Consider the following 22,731-nt stretch of genomic DNA (forward strand, 5'->3'; position numbering starts at 1 on the left):
TCCTCAGGTGAAACATGATTGCTAATGTTCCAGGTATAACATTCCTAGTCAAGCAGGAATAAGAGTGAGGCAGAGGGAGGCTCTCAGCAAAGCATGGGATTTTCTAGTAGCTCCTGAGACTTCTACTTCAATTTCGTTGGCCATACCTGGTCACATGGTCACCCAAGCCTGCAGAGAAGACTGAGAGAGTGAGAATCTATATTTATAGTCTCTAGTGGTAGGTGGTGAGAAAGATGGAGTTGGATCTAACAGAGTCACTGAACATCAAGGTGTCTGCCATGGTTCTCCTGGACGACCTGCTTTAAGGTCCCTTGTGCTTTTGGGGTGTCATCTCTGTGACTTTCCATTTCCTCCAGGGACTGCTAGTGGTCCTACACTATCCCTGATGCCCTGTCTTGCTTCTCTTCATGTGTCAGAACAGCACATATACCTATACAGTCACAACCCTCAACACTATCTTTATTTAGGAAACACACATATTCAGCATAACACCTCACCAGCAGATACCTAAGACAGCTTCACTGCACTTAGACCTTTAGATCTGGAACACACACACACACACACACACACACACACACACACACACGAGGGAGAGAGAGAGAGAGAGAGAGAGAGAGAGAGAGAGAGAGAGAGAGAGAGAAAGGGAGGGAGGGAGAGAGAGAGAGAAAGAGAGAGAGAGAAAGGGAGGGAGGGAGAGAGAGAGAGAGAAAGAGAGAGAGAGAGAGAGAGAGAGAGAGAATGAGAGAATGTCTATTTACACATCTATGCTGGCACCATGCACAGGAAAGAGATAGACTCTCCATTCACTGTCAAGTCCACCCCCTGCTGCTCTCCCACCGTCATTTCCTGGAGCCAGAGCACCCAGCATGCTCACAGGAAGATCTGCACTTCTCTGGCAGTGCTGTAAGTCTGTTGCTTACTGTTGTTTCCTAACTGACACAGTCTAGTTATCTAGTTAGGGTTTTATTGCTGTGAAGAAACACCATGACCAAGGCGACTCATAAACTTCCCACCAGTGAAGGGCTTGAAAGCTGAAGCATGGGTTTCATTCTTTAGGGGAAAGAGTCAGGTCTTTCTGTAGATCTTCAAAACGGTATAGGAGCGAAAGATTCACACAGGAAGAGGCTTTTGAGGAGGAAGAAGTGGAGATGATTCAGACTGGGGGGCTCTCAGGTGACAGTGACTGGCAATGTTGACCCAAAGCGGGCATTCCATCACCATGGCAGTGGGTGTTCAAACTACCATCTCTTTCCAGAGCTGATTGGGAATTGTATATGTTTTCCAAAAAGCTGGGTTTTTTTTTTGTTTTTTTTTTTTTAATTTTATTTTTTGGCTAGAATTGTATTGTGGTTACACCAGTAAAGACCGAAGATTGGCAGTTACAATCACAAGAACATTTGGATTTGCTAGGCTAGAGTTTTCTAGGCCAATGATTTGTGTGTGTTTGTAGGGGGGTATGGATAGTGAGTGAAGAATTTTGGGGGCTTTAGAGATGGCACTGGGGACCTCCAGGCCAGGGAGCCAAGAGAGTTGGATATTTCTAAAATGTACCACTCCTGGGTGCTGCAGCCTAGCTATCTACTCAAACCAGTGTCCTGGGCTTTCCCCTGGGAGAGTGTTAGACCTGTAGCTTCCTTCCAGGGACCGTTTACAGGACTCTGATTTGTATGTACAGTAAAGTTGGCAATGCCCTGTTCTAAGCTGGAAGCTGGAGCACTGAGGTGAGATGTGGTCAGCAATTCAGGGAGGGCAGGAGAGGAGGAAAAAGGCTGAAGCATGAGGCAAGCCTGCAAGGCCCGAAGCTGCCTTGGTTAGGACTTCTCCCACCTGCCCACAGCCTGCTGTGGCCCCCACCCGTTCCTTGCCACAGACAGATCTCTTCTTTGCTCTGTGGTTTCCAAGACATTCTTGTTAGGAAAGCTAAGGCAAAATGGAGGGACACTTGGCCCTCTTTCCCACTTCTGCTAAGGAAGCTTACTCGTTGAGTCGGATCAGGGAGGGCACCTTGGGCAACAAGTCTTTCCTGGCAGTGACTTCCTCTTAGCACTGGGAGGCTAGGTGCTCTGAAGGAAAAGTCCGTACAGAGACTTTCCTGTGGGCTGCGAGGTCCCCAGCTTCCCAGGGACAGCCAGTCTCTCAGGTCTGCCTTGCTCGCATCACCATGTGCCAGGGCCTTCTGGTTCAGGAGGGCTGGAGGAGGTCTGGGCCAGAGTGAGTGGCAGGAGCTGAGTGGAGGAACTCTACAGTGCTCTCTCCTCTGTGGTGATTCTGCGCAGGTTTTCCCGGACTTTGATGAACTCAGGGGCATGGTCCTCTTCTCTCTGTGGTGGGTTTTCCAGCTGGAGGAGAGAGACACACGGGTGAATTTGGAAGGAACGGGGTGGGGGCTCCTATTTTCAAAAGCCATGGTGTTGGACCAAAGGTCCTGTAAATGGGGAAGCAGAAATACTCCGGGGTGAGTTTTACAAACCATCCCAAAGTGGTGGTGGTAGGGGTGGTGGTGGTGTATCAGGACGCTTGAGATCATCACGATTAACATGGGAAAAAAACCTACCCTCACCTCAGAAAACATTGTCAAAACAGTACTCACGAGGAAATTCCACCATTTCTGAATATGGACAGGGGGTAGGGTGATGTGTAAACGACCTCTCAAGGGTCAGGCTGTTTGCAGCCTGGGGTTTGGAACCCTGGACCTGTTCCAGCTCTCTAGCCCACGTCCATTCCTGAGTGCTTTCCTCTTCCTTAATGAACTTCATCTCTGCTACTATCCATGTCCCGGGCCAACTCTTCCAGGACACAAGAACCTGGAAATCTCAGTGTCCCACACAGGGACAGAACAAGAGACCGGGTTCTCCTTGGGAAGCCTGGTTCAAATAGTTTATTCCTCTGGCCTCGGTCCCAGAGGAATGGGATGGCATCTACTCTCAGGGCAGATGATCATCAGATCTAACTTGCGGAAACGGACCTTAGAGGAAAGCAGGACCAGAGAAGTGAAGCCACTGTACTAGACTTGCACAGTAGGCCAGAGGAAGATTCCTGGCGCCATGACGACTTTCCCCTTGGGCCGAGCTGGTACCTCCTACCCACCTGGTTGAGTCTCTGCTGCCTTCTCAGCAGCTCCTGCTTGAAGGGGCACTGAAGCCGCTTGGCTTCCAGCTCCTCCTCCTTCTTCTTGATCAGCTGATTCCGGCGACGGTGCTCGAGGACCCGCTGCAGCTCAGGCTTGCTGTCCACACCCAGGCCCCTGGGGGTGGGGGTGGGGCGGGGAGCTATCAGGAGATTCCCCTTTCCACCTTCCCAGTTTGCGGTGACGCCAACCCACTGCTTGGACAACCCTGGAGGGGGTGTCCTCACTGACCCCTGCCATAGAGAAAGGCAAAGGGCGGCAAAGGGCCGCTGCCTCTAGAACAGCAAGGCAGGTGGCGGCTACAACAGGAAAATTTCAGTTCAGGCCGCAGAGACCAGGTGACATGTGGTTGCTGTATATTTTACCAGGGCTTCTGAGGATGGAAATGCTGGGCTGGGCTCTCTCGAAATCTCCTGGGAGTTAATTTCCTTACAAGGATATCTATTTATCCCCATTCTCCAAGTCAAACAATTTTTTTTTTTTAAAGTCTAAGAGACAAGAAACAATGTCTGGTTTTCATGTTTCCTTGATTATCAGTCACATGCAACAGCCCTTAAAATGTTTCTAGCATTTCCATTTCTCCTCTTGCAAATTAATTCTTCTTATTTTGTTTATTTCCTTGTAGACTAAGGTACATGAGTATCTCAATATTTTATACTGTATATGTAATTTTCAATATAATTTACTTATATTGCAAATATTTCAGTTTGATTGAAGCTGTTTTTTCATTGTGGTGGCATTTTTGATACTCTAATGAATGAATACTATAAAAAAAAACCAAGAACATGATAGTGTTACAACATTAAGTGAAAACAAACCCACAAACAGCCCAGAGTATAAGGGTTATCTGTTGGTCTCAGAAAGGAAATCACAACCAGCTCCAATACAACTGGCCAGCAGAGGGCGCCACGAAGGCGGCACCACCACCTTCAGCCTGGGCCATATGGTTAGGATCTTCATAGTGGCTCCTCGGCCACCCTCTACTGCACTGGACATCCTATGAATGCTGATTGCAGATGTGGCATTCCCCAGATTCCCCCTTGGCTCTGTTTCACTGCCATCCTTTCAACCAATAGGGCCATGGCTGTGAAAGGGCCACCACTGCCCGCTACCTCAGGAACATCTGTGTGCTCTCTAGTTCTCTCTGCTGACACAGTCCATCTCCCATCAAGGCTGACTCTGTCCCCGCTCTAGGCCTTCCAGGTATCATCTCTTTCATGAAGTCATTTAGACAGCCCCACACGCCCAGTACCTCTTCTGGGGTCCCATACTCCTCTAAAGCCTCCATCAAGGCACATACTCTCCTGCCTGATATTCATTTTCCTCTGAGAGGAAAGGAACTGGGCTTCCTTTTTTTGTGTCCTAGGTGTGGGCATAGTGTCCTGCATGCAATAGGTGTTTAGTAAATGTCTATCTGTGGCATTCAACATGCAATGAGTGCCTGGGAGGGATGGGGCTTTTGCGTTCTCACAGTTTCTTCTGGTGACCCTGTGGGGCTCCAAACAATGGCTCCACCAACCTCCCTAGGGACATTTCTCTAAGCACAGCAGGCCTGTGCAGGATATTGCTGGGCCGGGCAGATGAGTGCCATCCTACCTTCTGTGGTTCATGAGCAGCTCCCGGTGTAGCTCCTGGTGGCTTCGGGAGGCCTTCACAGGGTTCAGCAGCTTCTTGGGTTTGATGAGCTCTGGAGTCCACTCTCTATACTCTGGCCGAGCCATGAGTCCCCCAATGTCTGCCCTCTCCCTCTGGATCTCCGAGTACATTGAGGCTGTAGTGATGGGTAGTGAAGTTACTTCAAGGATGTCCACAGTCCTACCCACTCCTTGGGGCACAGCTTAGTGGGGGGGTCTTTTATATGGATCTTGGCTTCTGAGTGACTTGGGTAAGCTATTTGACCATCTGAATCTTGCTTCTGCCTCCCTGTTGTGGGAAACAGTCATTACACCTAGGTTAAAAGTTGTGACTACTGGAGATGATGTTTGTAAAGTACATGGGTTACAGAAGTGAAATGACACCAAGATTCAAAATATGGGCTGTCATAGGACTGGGGAGATGGTTCATTCTGAAAGTGTTTGCCATGCAAGCATAAGGACCTGAGTTAGATTCCCAGCACTCACAGCTTGGCATGATGTTGTGTGCTTGGAATATCAGCACTTGGATACCTGGAGCTCACTGGCCAGTGAGCTCCATGTTCTAGTGAGAGACCCTGTTTCAGGATGCAAGGCAGACAATGCCTGAGGAATGGCATCTGAGGATGACCTCTGGCCTGCACATGTGTATGCACACACACACACACATCTGCATATGCATACATACCAAAGTGCACATGCGGGGCTGTCACTGGCTGTGCTGGATAGTTGTGTGTTAACCTGACATAAGCTAGAGTTATCTGAGAGCAGGGGACCTCGATTGAGAAAATGTGTCCTCAAGATCGAGTTGTAGGCCATTTTCTTAATGAATAACTGATGTGGGAGAGCCCAGCCCACTGTGGGCAGTGCCATCCCTGGACTGGTGGTCCTGGGTGTTATAAGAAAGCAGGCTGAACAAGCCATAGGGAGCATCCGTGGTCTGCATCAACTCCTATCTCCAGGTTCCTACCGTTTGATTTCCTGTCCTGACTTCCTACAATGATAAACAGTGATGCAGAAGTATCAGGCAAATAAACCCTTTCCTCTCCAAGTTGTTTTAGGTCATGGTTTTCATCACAGAAATACTAACCCTGACTAAGACACTGGCAGAAGAAAAAATATTCCCCAAACAAAAGGGATTATGTTTGAGTTTCTGCTTTTCAACAAGCTTGTATTAAAAAAGGAAAAGATGTAAAGGGGTGTGTGTGTGTGTGTGTGTGTGTGTGTGTGTGTGTGTGTAGCGGTTGAAGACAATTTAGATAAACGCTATGGTAGAAACAAAAACCCTTCCTTACTCCCCCCCCCACCCCAGTCATAGTTCCCAAGTTGCCGGGTAGGGACGCAGCTCTCCCCATTTTCCACAGCAGAGAGCAGTGTTGGAAATGCAGGGGCTGCTGTGTCCTTGGGACACAGGGGCGGCTGTCATCCTGTCTGCCAAGCTCCTGTGTGACTGCTCTTGATCCTACTTCTACCAGAGTCCCGGAACTTTGTCAGTGTGCTTCAAATTTAGGCAAAAAGGCTTCTTTACCCCAGACAGCTCCTTGTTCTTGAAATGCTTTAGAGAGAGGACAGGAGGGAAGGGGACAGGAGAAGAGGGGAAGGGTGGGAAGGGAAAAGGAGGGGAGAGGAGAGGGAGGGAGGGGAGAGGAGAGAGGGAGGGGAGAGGGAGGGAGGGAAGGGTGGGAAAGGAAAAGGAGGGGAGAGGAGAGAGGGAGGGGAGAGGGAGGGAGGAGAGAGGGCAGAGAAAAGTTCTTTAAAAAAAGTAAGAAAGAGACAGCTGCTGCCTGGTTGTTAGCGGTTTAGAGTAATTACTGTAAATATTAGGAGAAGTTCTGCATCCCTCAGCCCAGCTTTTGGGAAAGCACCCTCACTCCTTTTCTGAGACAGGTCTTTCTGTGAAGCCTGGCTGGTGCTGACCTTGCACCTTCCTGCCTCCACGTCTGCAGCACCAACCAGCAAATGTCAGCAGCCTGGCTGGTGGGACTGAGCACTTTCTATGTAGTGGGCAGAGCCAGTGCCTGGTCTAATGTTCAGTAGGCACTGATAGTGTTTGTTGGTTATTGGTGATAAAATTTTTAAGGTTTTGGTCTTGGGGATCCTTAGCCCTAAGTTGGTTTCCACGTGGTGATGGAGGTCGAATGCTCCTGCCTCACACACTGAGGTTCTACATCTCTTCTGTCCCAGTCTCTCTCGATCTCTGTCCCTCTCTCAGCTTAGATTTTGGCCTTGAACTTATTATATAGTTGAAGGTAACCTTAAATTTATGGTTCTCCTGCCTCTGACCCCAGCAAAATATTAATCATTTGAAGGTATTCTGGTGGTAGCCAGGTGAGGTGTCAGAGTGTAGAAATATCTGCCTTTTTTTTTATTGAAAATACTTTTTCATACAATATATTCTGATCACAGTTTGCCCTCTCTCATCTCCTCCCTACCTCCCCATCCACCCAACTCCATGCCTTCTTTCTCTAGGTTTTTTTGGGGGCACAGAGGTCCTTGTACTCATAGGGCAGCACTAAGAGAACCAGGAATGTTAACCACACAGAGGTGTCTCCTCAATGGAGGAAATACAAATCAAATACCTGCATTCCATCCAGAAAGCTGAGAGTGTTTGTTAACAACCTGGTGACCTTTTTGCTATCCGTGGAGGCAGGCCTCACCCACCTTTTGCTATCCGTGGAGGCAGACCTCACCCACCTAATTCCCCAGAATGACTTCCATCTGTAGGCTTTTACCTATCCTTAGAGAGGTGGTCACATGTACTTTATGGCCTGCTGACCTCTATGCTATTGGTCAGAGGCCACACAAGATTCTAGGCCTTTTAGCTATAGAACCCACAGTTGTCAATTGGAGGCAGCTTTTTGATTAAGAATGAGAGCTTGTGTCCACTTCCCCCTCCACATGGGGACCCCATCTGGCTTGGACCTGTGCAGGCCCTCTGCCTTCTGCTTTTTATGAAATTGCCATTCTCAGAAGCATCTTTTTTGAGACAGGGCTTCCCTGTGTCACACTGGCTGTCCTGGAACTTGCTCTGTAGACCAGGCTGGCCTCAAACTCACAGAGATCTGCCTCTGCCTCCTGAGTGCTGGGATTAAAGGCATGTGCCACCACACCTGGCTTGGAAGCATCTCTAAAATGAGAATAATTATTTCCTTTCTCTGTATCTTTCTCATAAGATAATTTGTTTTTAGCTTATATGCTAATTTTTTGGTTCTTAAGAAAATGATCATAATGCACCCTAGTTATTTATTTGCTTTTGAGATAGGACTTCATGTAGCCAAGGGTGGGCTCAAAATTGTGCTGTAGCCAAGAAAAACCTTGGACTTGTTATCTGCTAGTACAAGCCTGGTCATCATGCTTGGTTTAAGCAGTGCTAGGAATCAAATCCAGACCTTCATGTGTGCTAGGCAAGTATCCTACTGTCTGAGCTACATCCCCAGCACCTCTAGTTACTTTAAATGGGAACTTTAGAAAATTACCACCTCCCTCTGTGCCCACCAAGGGGGCATAGTTTTTTAGTTGATGGGCTCATATCTTCTGGTAGTCAATGTACCAGAATGCCTTGGTCCAAATTGGAGCTTTAAGACTCCCTGTTTGAGGGGCTGGAGAGATGGCTTAGAGGTTAAGAGCACTGGCTGTTCTTCCAGAGGTCCTGAGTTCAATTCCCAGCAACCACATGGTGGCTCACAACCATCTGTAATAAGATCTGGTGCCCTCTTCTGGCCTGCAGGCATACATGCAGTCAGAGCAATGCATACATAATAAATAATAATAAAAGATCTCTGTTTGATATGTACTCTATTACTGAGTTCTCCAATCTCTGTAGTACTTTCCATGTCCCCAGCCCCCAACCTGTCCAGGCTGCCATCACATCACACTTCAATATCTCCCTTGATTCCCTGTTTCCTCTGACCTCATCCTCTTTGTGTCCCAATCCTCCCAGTGCAGGTACTTCTTATCTTAATCTTTACAGTGCAGACGCCATCTTTTGAAGAACTAACTGTATATTGCCAACATGGTAAGACAGTAAACAGAAATAATTTGCATAACATTTGGAAATTTATGTAACAATAATATTTAAAATATAATATAATATTATAATTATTTAATAATAATATTAAAAAGACATACTTATAGCCAGTGGTGGTCACAAATGCCTTTAATCCCAGCATGTGGGAGGCAGAGGCAGGTGGATCTCTGTGAGTTTGCGGCCAGCCTGGTCTACAAAGTGAGTTCCAAAATAGAGCTGTTACACAGAGAAACCCTGTCTCAAGAAACAAAACAAAAACAATAAACAAAAAACAAACAAAAAAGACATACCTATATTCCCAGTAAAACAACAGGAGAGAAATTCAGTGGTGGGACACAAAGTAAGTACACAGAATTCGAACCTTGCACAACTGCAATGGCCACTGAGGAAGTGTGTGAAAGTGCGTGCCGTGCCTTCTGCAGATGCTTGCACTCTTGTCATTTGCCAGGCGTGTGGTAGCACTAGGTATATGACAGGGAGCTAAGCTCTAAAGATTACAAAGGGGACCAGTTCATCAGCTGGGAGGGCCTCTGTGGAGAGGTGGGGCTCAGCTGAGCTGAGTGAAGGGGAAGCTGCTCCAGGCGGGGAACAGCTGTCTGGCTCCCGCACCTTGAACAAGCTGGGTCTGTTCTGGGAACACAAAGGCACAGTGTGCCCAGAGTGGCAAGATCTGGTGGTGGAGTGTTCGAAATGAGGGGGACAGTTGGCTTCAGGGCCGAGAAAGTATGAGGCAGATTAGATTTCTAAAAGGTCATTCTGGCTGCTATGGAGGGGAAATGGTCAACAGGCCTTAGGAATTTTTATTTCCTTCACTTTCAGCGTGCTGCTTGGTACTTTCCCATTACATTCCAGAGAAGCCTTGGCTTGGCCTGGCTGTCCACCTTCACCCCCAGGCAACCTCCTCAGTCTTGGTTTCCAGGATCACTCTGGGAAGACAAGCCTTGTCTGGTTTAACCTTCTGTTGTTACTGTCTTGAAATACTTCATACATGTTGAAGAGTAGCCCTTTATTTTGTCCTGGGCCCTGCAGATGGAGTCACCTCACACACTAGGTCCACCAGTGGCAAGCCCTGGCTTAAGGATCTCTCTGGGCTCTCCATGCTTTTTAAATTAAATCTATGGTGTGTGATGAGGTAGGGATCTCCAAAGGCCAGCTACAACTGGGGAAGCTGCCTTTGCCTCTCTAAGTGCTGAACTCCAGTAGGTGTGTGTGTGTGTGTGTGTGTGTGTGTGTGTGTGTGTGTGTATGTATGTGTGTATGTGTGAGTGAGTGTGTGTATGACTGTGAGTGTGTGTGAGTGTGTATGTATGTGAGAGAGAGAGTGTGTGTATGTGTGTGAGTGTGTATATGTGTGTATGTGCATGTGTGAGTGAGTGTGTGTGTGTGTGTGTGTGTGTGTGTGTGTGTGTGTACAGAATGAGGAAGGAAGGACTCATGGGAGTCCTTACAGTTTAAGAACTGCAATGTGAACCTTCTAGCCTTTTAATTTGATAAATAAGGCTTCTGTGTGGAAAACCTTGTATAGGTCCTCTCATGGAAGATACTGTTCAATGGAGGCCTTGGAGGTGTATAGTCATGACCTGCCTCACTACAGGTGGCAGCCCTGGTTGCTGATAGGAGCCCTCTTCTCTTGGTATTTGACAAGGCACTGTATAATTTCAAAGCAGAAGAAAATCTGGATTATCCTGGAGGTCAGAGAGGACACCTTAGGTAGAAATCTGGGGTCACTCCAAAAGCTGCTGGAATTCTGAGCAATCCAACCCCTTTTAGGATGTGGCCATGATGAGGCAAAGAAGTGGGTATCAGACAGGCCAGCTCTGAAAGAAAATGATCTGTCAGGAGAGAGGAAGGGTTGGTGTAGGAGGAGTTAATATACTTAAAGAAGACACAGAAATATCTGCCATTCACATCTGGAGTTGAACTTGAGCTCTGTCCCCAAATCAATGCAGTTTTCAGTACAAGAACCTGATGATGCTCACAAGGCTCTTGGCAAGTGGCCAGCTACAGAGAGTAGAGCAGAGTGTGCACTCTCGGGCCTCAACTCCCATAGATAAACCAGGAATCATGGCCTAGAATCACAGTGCAGCCACTTCATTAGCTTTGGTCACTGTTAAATACATCCTGTTTCTAGCCCTGGACTGAGGTCTTATTATCTTAAAAAAGGAGATGGTAGTTAAGTCATTAGATCCTAACTTTGGCTGAATGTTGGGGTCCTCAGGGCGCATCAAGTCATACTTCAGGAATTCTAGTTCAGTTGCTTAGGGGTGTAGCTTAGGTTTGAAAACTCCTGGAGGGAGGGAGGGAGGGAGGGAGGGAGGGAGGGAGGGAGGAGGGAGGCATTCAAGCCTCTTTGCTCCAGCCTCTTTGCTCTAGCTGGCTGTGGTTGGCCAGTCACTCAAGCAAGTCTGGTTGAGGGCACACTTCTTAGGTCTTTAACCCAGGCGTCCTCCTCCTCTGGAGAATCTTAGTGTTGGAAGACAGAGGAGCTCCTGCTAGGCATGGCACTTCTGCAGCCAGAGGTGTCAGCTAAATGAGTGGCCTGCCTGTCTCCAAAAGGGCAGATGGTGAGTCTGGTCTCTTGCAGGGGGCATCGGGGAAAACAGGAGTGCAGAAGAGACTGGGACCTGTGGTTCTCCCCAGATTCTGCCGGTGACCAAAGAGGTCCCATAGCTACTTCCCAGAGACTGAGCCAGGTTCTGAGTGTGCACAGCTGGGGTGGAATAGTAGCTTTGACACCAGTTTCTGGTCCCTTCCTGGGCAGTGAAGACAGAGACAGAGGAGAATGATACTCTTGCTTCAGAGTCAAGTTCATACTGAAAGTAGCTGTGGGACCTAGGCTGATGCCCAAGGTCTTCCTATCCTCTTTTAAGGCAGGATCTCATTTATCCCAGATTGGCTTCAAACTTGGTATATAGCCAAGAATGACCTTGAACTCCTGATTTTCCTGCTTTTGCCTCCCAAGTACTAAGATTACAGGTGTAGCCACCATGTGCCATTAATGAGGTACCAGTGATCAGTCTCAGGACTTTGTGAATGCTAGGTAAGTTCTTGACCAACTGAGCTACATCCTTAGCTCTGCCTATGGTTTTAATGTCCCTTCTGTCTGCTTTTTCTCTATCTTCAATGTTCTTACTCTATTTCTTATGCATCAGTAACAACAAATGACACTGGGTCCAGTCAAGTGTCCAGTGGTGAAAGTGAAGGAGACAGATGGTAACATGCAATTCTAGCAGTGTGACGATAGTCATACTCTCTGATCTGTAACCAGTAGAGATCATGGCATCCACTCTAAGGTCATTGGAGTGTGGAATGATATGGTGTGCATAATGTTAAGGTCCACCCAAGGCACACTGTAACCCTCCTGTCCTGCATATTTTGGGGTGAGCATGGGACTTGGTCTGAATCTCATGATTGTCATGAAGGCAACTCATTTTATAGTTGAAGAAGTCAAGGCCCATTATGCCAAGATACATGTTGGGTAGTTAGCAAAGCCAGGGTCTTTGGACTCCAAACCTAGTACTCTTTCTATCATGGCACTGTCTCCCAGAAAAGGTGTGTTTCTGACTCAGAAGAATAGGTTTACTTTACTTTTACCTTTGCTTTCTCTATATGCTCAAGAAACCCTATGGAAGAAGCATCTGAGCCCCTTTGATAGTTGAGAACATGAAGGCCAGGGAACCAGCCTGTGAGAAATGGAAACATTACCCTGTCACTTGAAGCCACAGGCCTGGCAGCCTTCACCTCCTGTTCCTCCAAACCTTCCTGGTCCAGCATCAATAGACCCAGAAGGGAGGCTTTGAGAAGAGCTGGCAAGGGAAGGGGAAACATTCAGAAAAGTGACAAGCTGGCTACCACATGTCCTGCTTGCCCTTTCCTCCCTGCGGGTGCCGCATTTGTGGCTCACTGACCAGTAACCTAAGAACATATCTGGCAATACCTCCAGGACTCCCTGCAGCCTCAGTCCAACTTTCTTGAAGCTTCCTGTCCATCTGGATGAGAGGACTCCAGACTGGCTTCCTCAACTCTTTGTCTTGGTTCCCTGGAACTTTTTAGGCAATGAGAAGGGTTGGGTTTTGAAGGAAGAGCTATAATGGGTCCTCTGCAAGGTTAGGGATTATGTCATGCTGTTGAGCAGAAACCAGCTTGAGCAGATCTCCCATACTGTTGCTCATGGGGTCTGATGGCAGCCCATTCCACCTGAGAGCTGCTGGCTCAGGGAAAATCACAGCAGAGGTTACCATCCTTTGAGCTAAGAAAGCTACCAGGATCCAAGCTGCCCAGAAACCTATGTGTGAGGACAGCTTCAAATTTAGAAACCTATAGCAACATCTTAGTGATATACGATCCCCTAAGGCATGATTTCTCTAGTCTCAGACTGGCCTTCTACTGAACGATGCTAAACACAAGTCCATCAGCAAGGTGGGCATCACTGGTAGCCTGCACTCACAGTACAGACTGAGTGCTGTGCTGTGCATCTAGCCCTGGACCCACTGAACTCTCAATAAAATGAGAAGGTGGGCAACCCTTCTTAGGAGCAAGTCATCAACCTCAGAGGCATCATCTGATTTCTCCAGATCACATAGCCAGTGAATAAAGGAGCCAGAATCTGACCTGAGCTCTGGTGCCTAAACCCAAGTTCTGTGTTTGTCTTATTGCATATAGAACCTGAGCTTTTGTCCATCTGTTGATTATTAAGTGACCCCTCTTCGATGACCCTACACACCCCTATTGTGTAATAATGGGTCTAGGAGAGACTATAGCAGACATTAAATTTTGCTCAGTATTTAGAAGCAAAAGATCAACCAGGCTGCAGAGTATAACTGAGAGCCCACTCAATCCCTGTCCCCCATTCCCACCTCATATCCCTGTATCATTCCCCCCCGTGAGGCAGAGTCCAGGTACCTAAATTCGAAGGGTTCGGTTGCCAGGATAGCTTGCTCTGCTGCTCCCAGGTCTCTCTCCTTCCTTCCACCTTCTCCCAGAATACAGCCTGACAGCAAGTGACAGAATAGACTGGAGTCTCCGAGCAGTGTCTGGGCTGCAAGCTCCTCTGCAGCTCTCAGTCTTAGGGAGCCCTAAGCAGGTCCCAGGGCTGAGGCAGCCTCCCCCAAAGGGCGGGTCTTAAACTGCCTGAGATGGGAGGCAGTTTTGCATTCCTGTTTATTCTGATATCAATAAAAAGGAACTGTTGCTATAGAAACTGTTATTTCACTTGGTGAGTGGCCATGGCCACTCAGAACACCATGTCCAAGCCATCCTGATTGAGAGGCACAAATAAATACCTGTTTTGTCAGATTGATGAGAAATAAGAATCATGCCAAGCTTTGTTCTGAACAAGCCTGTTTCTAGCTGCTGTGGAGGAATTTCCCGTTTGTATGGGAGGTGATTCCAGGACTTCCCTCAAGGATTGGGAAACCATACTTCCTGCTGCAGCAAGTAATTCTTTGGAACATGACTCTTGGGGTACTAGCAGGGAAAGAACTATACCTTGAGTCAGTTTGTGGTCATCCTCCAGGCACAGGTGTGACATGAAGTTGTCATTTACAAAATGTGTTGAGCTACATCAGACACACCTGTTAACGGTTTGACAAATTCCTACATACTGGGTGATGGTGGTGCACACCTTTAATCCCAGCACTTGGGAAGTAGAGTTCCGGGGCAGTCTGGTCTACAGAGCAAGTCCCAGGATAGCCAGGCTAAAAAGAAATTCTGTCCCTAAGTTAAACAAAACAAATAACAAAAAGCATATAATTAACTTCATACCTGGAACTTCACAGAAGAAGCAGCAAGATGTAGGCAAGAGAAGGGCAGGTGATGGAGTCTATAACTGGATCCTATCAGAATCCCAGCCCCTTCTTTACTTTGGCTTCTGTGGCTGGGTGATAACCTCAATGAGATGGTGTCCACTAATACACCCTACAGAGAGAACTGTCATGCACTAAGGGCACCAAAATGCATGCTTGTGCCTGGCTACAATGAGATTGCATGCAAATAAAAGCTCAGGTCATGGGCAGAACCCGAAAACAAATCCACATACTCATAGATCAGACGCCTTCCCTTCACCTTTGAGCTAGCTTCCCCTTGAGCATTGGGAGTGTTCTTGCTTTGGGCATTATCCTGTGTTCCCCAGGGAGGAAGCCAGCACCTGCCAATGAAGCTAGGCTTTCACTCCAGTTCACTTTCTCATGAACATGGGTTGTCCAGGAGTGATGAGGACCAGGGCACACTTCACAGGTAAGCAGATGCATTGTGCATGCAGTTTTGAGTTCTTTTTGGCCACAAGATCTGTTCATTTAGTCAACATCTACTGAGTATATACTGTATTCTTGGCATGACCTAAGTGGGCATATGATGAGTAGGAGACAGATGATACCCCTGTCCTCAGGGAATCCACATTCAGTACATGTGTGCCTGTGTGTGTGTGTGACAGCAGATAAGGAGACACACAAGAAAATAGTAAATGATGCATGGTTGTGTAGAAGGTAAGGCTGAGTGAAGGGCAGTGATTGAAAGCTTGGGAAGGGTGGGAATGGCAGAGGCTGACTCACAAGAAATTGACCACTGTTTGTGTGGGAGAGATTTCCAGAGTGAGGACAGCTAGTATCAAGGCTCTAGAGTGGGAATGAGCTGAGAACGGTAGAAGAAGGCCAGGAGAACTGCAATGAGAAAGGAGGGAGATGGTGGGGGGCCTGGAAAGGGAGGTGTGGGAGGGCACTCCCAGGGCTCTGAAGCCACAGATACTTAGAGTTGCACATTCTCAGGCCCAAGACTGTTCTAGAAACAATGTGTTGTCCTCTATGTTTATTGCTCCCAAGTTCTGGCTTTCTGGAAATTCCTGGAATGATAGCCTCCCCCAGCTTCCCACCCTGGCTGCTTCATTTCACTCAACTCTCCTAGTAGAACAGCACAACAAAAGTCTTGTCAAGGGCTGGGGGTGTATCTCACTTGTAGAATGCTTGCCTAGCATGCAGGAAGCCTTGGGGTCTGTCTCCAGCACAGCATAAAACTGGATGTGGTGGCTCATACCTGTGATCCCAGAACTGGGGAGGTAGAGGCAGAAAGATCAGCAGTTTAAGACTGTCCTCAGCTACACAGCCAGCTTAAGACCATCCTGGGCCATAGGAGACCTTATTTTATTATTTTTTTTAAAAAGACCTGTCAATCACTATTGCTACCCATTTACTTTCTCATCTTATTCTACAGAGAAGGAACTAGGTGTTTCTTTGGGGATTTCAGTGGCTCATCAGAACCAACCTTAGTGACTTCTGACAACTGAGGATCTAGGGACCCTAGGGAAGGACTCTGACAGCTTCTGCTTATGTCTGGAGTTCTCATAGCCGCCATGGCCACTATTTCTGTCAACCCCATTATCTAGAAAGTCCTGGTGGCAGGTCCAGGATGATAGATGGCCAAAGACAGTTGGGCAAGAAACCTCAAGGCTAGGTGTTATTTCCTCTGTGCAACCAGAACTCTCTCTGCTGTTCCATCTAAGGCTTTTGTCACAGCCCAACTTGGTGCAGACCCAGCAAGCTCACCCACTAGGCTGGCAGCTCAACAGCAGGGGCCTTCTTTTATTCTTGTCATAATTTCTGTCCCAATACTGAGATACTTGCTATGGATTAGACATGAAGTATTCCCCACAAAAGCTAAAGTGCTGAAGGTCTCCAGATGTGCTGTTAAGAAGTAACTAGGTCTTGATGGCTTTACCTTCATCAGTAGATCAATGCACTGATGGGTTCACAGTTGGATACGCTATGAGAAGGTGGGGACTAGTTAGAGCAAGGAAGTAGGTTTCTGGGATGGGGTGACTTTGGGTACATCTTATCCCTGTCTCCTACCCTTGACATCATAAGGTAAGCAGTGTTCTTCCACCATGTTTCTGTCTTGTCATGGTCTTAAAAGCAATAGAAGCAGCTGACTGTGGACTGCAATCAGCAAGACCGTGGACTAAGTTAAATGTTTTCTCCCTTTACATTAATATTCTTGTGTATTTTGTTGTTGTATTTAAAATAGTGCTAAAAAACTATAGCTGACAAGAAGACATTCAAAACATCGGACACTTGCTGCAGCTTTTCCTGTGGTGTGTGGGTGCTCATGACACTGCACAGGAGGTGGAGATGGGCAATCAGACACCACTGTTCATCTACAACAGTCAATACGAAAGATTGCATCACCTTATGATGGGGTGCAGTCAACTAGCATGTCAATCTGTAAAGGATGTCCCCTACATTGTAGGGGACAACCACACCTAGTATGCTGTAGTGCAGGAAAAACCTCCACAATCAGCTTTTCTTTTATTTCAGCTTAGTTTCCTTCAGCTCAATAGCACCAAAGGCAATTCAGATGGGCCCACAAACAACAGAGAAGCTTCCATAGCAACTCAAAACTTCTTCCTTGACCCTGTGTTTTGGACTCTCAATCTCCAAACAAGCCCACAAAATAGTTCTAGGATCAAACTGGCCACCTCTCGACACTCCAAACATAGTCTGCTGAAAGGAATTGGGGGCAGGGGAAGAAGCTTGCTGGCAGTAGAGCTTGCCATGGGGCTCACAGAGAGATTGTAAATTGGTGAAGAGTTGCTTTTCCAAGTTTGAACTGGGAAACATTTACTCTGGGGAAGGGATTTCAAGCGTGAAGGCAGGAAGTGGGGCAGGGCAGCAAGAACCAAGAGTTCTTTTTCCAAAAGCTGGCTCTGAACCCGTTGCCGTTGGCATAAGGAATTTGGTCTCTAAGAGTGATCTTACCCTTATTTTATTTTCCTTGCAATGAGACAAACCAGGATATATTCTAATGTTCCCTTCCCCCGCCCACTAGCCTCCCATGTGTATGAATGTGTGATGGACAGATCATAGTAAGCCATAAAATTTCAGGAAGTCCATGGTTGCAGGCCTGGGGCTGGAGGTTGGGGGAAAGCAGCACTCCTAGAAGAATTTAATTCAGATAACCAACAGATTAAAAAAATTAGTATAAGCACATCCATTTTATCTTTGGAGCTACTTGCAATAAACTCTTCTTTGTTGTTTATTTGAGGTTCAAATTGCACCAGGATTCAGTTTTTTAAATGTAGTGTTCCCTGGTAATAGCAGTGGACTAAAGGTTTTTCTGCCCCCTGGTGGCTAACAAGGAGCACAGACACTTGGGGAGGTACCCTGTTATCCCGACTGGAGACAGAAGCCCTCCTCCCCAGGGAAGAAGTAATACATGCCAGGTAGACTTTTATGGGAGGACAATAGCTTCCCAGGTATGACTGAGCGTGAGTTATATCACAGAATGAGTTCTTCCAGTCAGGGGTTATGAGTATCTGTGTTAACCTAGGCACCAGCCCTGGATCCACTGCTGTACTAGGAGACCTTCAACATGCCTTCCTCATCTCTAGACTTGGGCTGTTGTTCTTCTGATGAACAGAGGACACAGGGCATAGAAACCTCAGCCCCAGAATTGGACTATCTGCCTAAGTGATGGTATTTATTATCTTGATACCTCATGTAACAGCACTAGAGTTCCCATCCAAATGAAAAAACTGGAAACCCATTATGAAACAAATGTACAGGTAAATTATGCATGGGGTAAACTAGAAGGCAATATCCTCAAGTGTAACTAGTGGCTGTTTGTAGCTAGTAGGGTTATGGGGTAAACTCTGCCCGTTTGATTCTTATCCAAATATCTATGGATGCATGCGTCACTATATTGCAGAGATAGGAAGAATTGTCCTTTCTTTGTCTAAATCGGTGATTCTCAACCTTCCTAACACTGTGACCCTGTAATACAATTCCTCATGTTGTGGTGACCCCCAGCCATAAGATTATTTCATTGCTACTTCACAACTGTAATTTTGCTACTGTTATAAATTGTAATGTAACTACCTGATATGCAACCCCTGTGAAAGGGTCTTTGGAACCCCAAATGGGTCCACAGGTTGAGAATCACTGATCTAATCAAACTTTGGAGAGGTGGCTCTGCCTGAGTTTCAAAGTGTTTTCTGCCTCTGGGGTGGGTGGAAGATTCCTTAGCAGACTGTGGGATGCTGTTGCAGCTCCTTGGAGCTGTCTACTTACTCACTAAACAGAGAGGATGGTTAGTGGGTCGTGGCAGAATTGTGAAGGTGGACCTAGACAACATTTGATGTTTCTAGTGAGTGCTCTATCAGTAAGTACCCAGTCCTCAGGGAGACCTCTGTCTCCTTCCTGGCTTATGTGTGGTGGTTAGGAGATGAGCCTGTGATCCTGGCTCTCTGACTTATCTGCTGTGTAGATGCACTCAAAGTTGAGAAAGGCAGTTCACAGCAGCACTCCAGCTGGAGGAAGTGCAAGTTCGGGATTAGGGAAACTTTCTGCCAGCTTTAGAACTGACACCTCAACAGAGAACTTTGAGGTTTGAAATCTGATTCTTTGCTTGGGGGTTGCTGGCTTTATGCGGGTGGGGTTGAGACCCCCCCTCCTCCAGAAGGCGCTGTTGGCCCTGAAACCATGGCCAGTCTTTGTTTGGGGACTTAAGGGAACCCTTGTTCAAATGTTCTCAACCGGTAACTGGGCGGCGATATCTCCCGCGGCAGGAGCAGGGCACAGCAACCCTGGTCCCTAGAGTTCTAGGCGGACCGGGTGGCGCCACTACAGCAAAATGTCTGGCCTATGGGCGCCTTAGCACTTTTGGCCTTGTAGTCTTCAGGTCGATTACTGGTTGAGACCCGCTGGTTGCCAAGAAAGAAGGCAGCTGGCCAAGGAGCCAAGTCATTTGACATTTTCAAATCACTTCCCCAGGAGGGCAGGGGTCCCAGTGACTTTCAATTTTTACCTTTTCCCAAACCCTCCCTGGAGTTCAGTTCCAGAAGGAAACATCCTAAGCCCCCATCAAGGGCATTTTCTCCCTTTTTTTTTTTTTTCTATATCCCGTCGTTTACCCAAATTATTTTCATGCTGATCATATATTCATTTATTTTATTATTTGAATAAAAGGCCTTTAAAGTGTCCTGAGTAGAAAATACAGTGCTCATCCGCACATAAGCAAACAAAAAGTTTAGAGATGAACACCTATCATTCAACAACATCCTCAAAATCCAAAAGGTCACGGCACGTCTCCTTCCCAATTGTTACATGCCCACATTTAGCAAATGCTTTCTGAACTGCCTGGACCATGCTGTCCCCTCATCATGGGCAACCACCTACGTGACATCAGGACTCCCTCGTTGGTGGTCAAGGCTCAGGGCTTTCTTCCTCAGCAGAATTCCCGCTTTGCTGTCAGACCTACCTCCTAACCAGGCTGCATGCTGCACGCTCTTGGGGACACTGCCGGGCACCAACCCCGACAGGGACCTCTCAGAACCTCTGCAGGCAGGACGTGGGGTGTAAGGACGAGTTTACATTTGTGCACGCTCGTGTGTTTCCACACCAGGAAGAGGGCAATAGATGGAAGAAAAAACGAGAGAGAAGAAAAAGAAGGACAGAGCAAGGAGTGATGGAGAAACATCGAAGCTTTGAGATGATTGGAAGGAAAAAACCTGGGCACCAAGGAAGGAACGAACAGAGGCGCTGCGGTCTGCATGGGATGGTTCCGGTGGTGGAGTGGTTCCCACTTACCCGACCTGAGCAGCATCGCCCGGTACAGCCCGGTAGCCTCGGCGGGGGCCTTGGTCCGCTCGCCCAGCTTCTGCGCCATGCCCTGAGCTGAGTGTCCCCACTGCTGAGCCTGGACTGAGTGCCTGAGCAGCGTCTCAGTGATAGTGACGCGCCAGGCTGCTCCACCCGCCGGCCCGGGGATCTGGTTACAGTAGGCTTCTGAGACACTGGTAGTGTAAGAGGGCTGGGGGCAGACAGTCTCTGTGCCCGGAGCAGTCGGCACAGCGGGCATCTGGACAACCTTGCAGCATCGCACCGAGCGAAGCCGGCTTCTTTCCAGCTTGGCCTCTTGCCCACCTCTCCCAGTTCTCGGCCGCTGGCTTCTGTGAAGGCTGCAAGCAGCAGGTATGGGATTCGGAAGCGCCATTCCTGGGATCCATTTCCAATACGGCTGGTGAAGAGAAGCCCATAGTCTTTCGCCCAGTTATAAGGTGAGGCTTGGCAGGCATACGTGTCAAGTGATTAGAACCTGGTGGGCGTGGAGCAAACTGTGCACTGGTACTTTTGACTCGAGGATGTTGCTGAGTTGGTAGAGTGCTTTAAACGAAGTCCTGGGTTCGAGATCCAACATGGCGTCAAACCTGGGAGGGTGGTGCATACCTGTAATCCTAGAGTTTAGGAAATGGAAGTAGGAGGATCAGGAGTTCAAGGTCATCCTCAGCTACATAGCTCGTTTGAGACCAGACTGGGCTATGTGAGAGGTGTCTCAAAACACAAACAAATAAACATACCCCAAAGATTCAAGTGGTACTGAGAGATAGGGTCTTTGCTGGGGTAGGGGGAAGCTGAAGGGGAAAGTTGGTAGGATGCCACAAGACTGATTTCTCTGGCCTTGTGGTTCCTTAAGCAGCCAGAGGAGAAGACCAGTGGAAGAGTCTGAAGACTGATGGGGCAACATCCACCAGGCAGTTGTGGAATACGTGAGATGTCCACAGCTTTGGTTACCCACTCTGCCTGCACTGGGCTACACAGCATCTAAAAGAAGAGAATATAAATTATGCACTACTTGTGTTATAGTTCATTTGATCTTTAATCCTACTAAGCTGTGTCTCTTAGCATTCTGATTTTACAAAGGAGAGGAAACAGAAACTCAGAGGCTAATCTATTGCTCTGAAGTCACTCAGCATGGAGTTAGGACACAAATTCAGATGGTCTGACCCTATACACCAATTCTTCTCCACTGCCTCTGTTATTGAAGTCACTCTTCAGAGCAGTCCTAAAGGGTGAATCTTCCCTCCAGTTTAGGGATGAATTCACTGAGATTTAGCAGGTGAAGTGGCTTGGCCATACCTACACACTTAAGGTCCATCCAGTTCTTGATCCATGGAATTTGTGTCTGAAACCATGGGAGCTGTCTAGGGTACTGGATGGTTCAAGACTGTGCCTCGGTAGGCCAAGAAATGATGAGTTGGCTGTTGGGGACTTGGCCCTACCACCATAGTTCACTTCACCTCTGCATGCTCTCTGCTGTCTGGCCTTCTTGCTCCCCTGCTGGCTAAAACCTCTTTAGTTGACCCACAATCACTGCCCAAGCACAGCTTTTGTGCCAGAAGTCCTTGGTACTCTGCTCTTCAGGCACCATTCAGTGTCCCAGGGTGCATCTGACACACTTCATACATCTTACAGGATCTCAAGGTGACCCTGACCTTCAGGAGCCTCACTGATTGGCCTGGCTGAACATGTTTGTTATCAGCACCAGGCATGACTTTACTGTCATATCTTTTCTTCAGGGAATAGAACTGTAGCCAACTTACAGTTCATCTCACTGGAGCCACTCAGTAGCTCTGTGATCAAACTGTCCCTCTGGGAAATTAGGAGCACAGGCTCAAGGGACTTGGATCACTTCACTGGTGAGTAGCAGAGCTGGGATCTGAATGTAGATGGCCCTGCGATTTGCTGCCATGGATAGAACAAGCCACCTGTTGAGGAGAGAGAGAGAGAGAGAGAGAGAGAGAGAGAGAGAGAGAGAGAGAGAGAGAGGAAAAGAGTAATCGAGGCATGTACATTTGGTGAGTGTGTGGAAAGATGACTCTGGTTTGGCCCTGGTAAATCGCAGATAGGCCAGACTCATCTAGTTCATTTAGTTTATACATGCCATTTTCACCATGGGATCTGGCTCAGGGAAAATATTCTGTGAACAGAAAGAGGGACTGAGGAAGTAATGGGCTCCTCTGGGAAGGCAAGGGTGATGACATTTTCATAAAGTCCCTGAGCTTTGGGCAGAGGACATGACTCAGATCATAAAGTTCTTGCTACACAGGCATGAGGGCCTGAGTTTGGATTCCCAGAACCCACATAAATCTGGGTGTAGTGACATGCATTGCAATCCCAGTG

General features: G+C 47.6%; 1 protein-coding gene across 3 annotated transcripts; it reads right to left on the reverse strand.

Moving 5' to 3' along the window:
- Window positions 1–1,307: 1,307 nt before the first annotated feature.
- Fam107a (family with sequence similarity 107 member A) lies at window positions 1,308–20,803 on the reverse strand. 3 transcript variants are annotated; one of them, XM_028853811.2, is made up of 5 exons: window positions 13,688–13,919; window positions 12,491–12,591; window positions 4,724–4,898; window positions 3,088–3,244; window positions 1,308–2,339 (listed from the first exon to the last, which is right to left on the reverse strand). In XM_028853811.2, exons 3-5 carry the CDS (start codon window positions 4,891–4,893, stop codon window positions 2,241–2,243), a joined length of 426 nt encoding a protein of 141 aa, XP_028709644.1. In that variant the 5' UTR covers window positions 4,894–4,898; window positions 12,491–12,591; window positions 13,688–13,919; the 3' UTR covers window positions 1,308–2,240. The 3 variants fall into 3 exon arrangements, with proteins under 3 accessions (XP_028709644.1, XP_028709642.1, XP_028709643.1); XM_028853809.2 differs by lacking the exons at window positions 12,491–12,591; window positions 13,688–13,919 and adding an exon at window positions 20,359–20,803; XM_028853810.2 differs by lacking the exon at window positions 12,491–12,591 and having other exon boundaries at window positions 13,688–13,918.
- Between the last annotated feature and the right edge of the window lie 1,928 nt (window positions 20,804–22,731).

The sequence above is a fragment of the Peromyscus leucopus genome, chromosome 9, assembly GCF_004664715.2.
Source record: "Peromyscus leucopus breed LL Stock chromosome 9, UCI_PerLeu_2.1, whole genome shotgun sequence".
In the NCBI taxonomy this organism is placed as follows: Eukaryota; Metazoa; Chordata; class Mammalia; order Rodentia; family Cricetidae; genus Peromyscus; species Peromyscus leucopus.

Excerpts from the sequence above, each read along its gene's own strand:
- Fam107a (XM_028853809.2), bottom strand. The coding sequence starts at position 20,764 with ATGGCGCTTCCGAATCCCATACCTGCTGCTTGCAGCCTTCACAGAAGC. Across the intron at positions 4,899-20,358 it reads GGCGATGCTGCTCAGGTCGG|CCTCAATGTACTCGGAGATC; the intron begins GTAAGTGGGAAC and ends CCATCACTACAG. Across the intron at positions 3,245-4,723 it reads CTGCTCATGAACCACAGAAG|GGGCCTGGGTGTGGACAGCA; the intron begins GTAGGATGGCAC and ends CCCCACCCCCAG.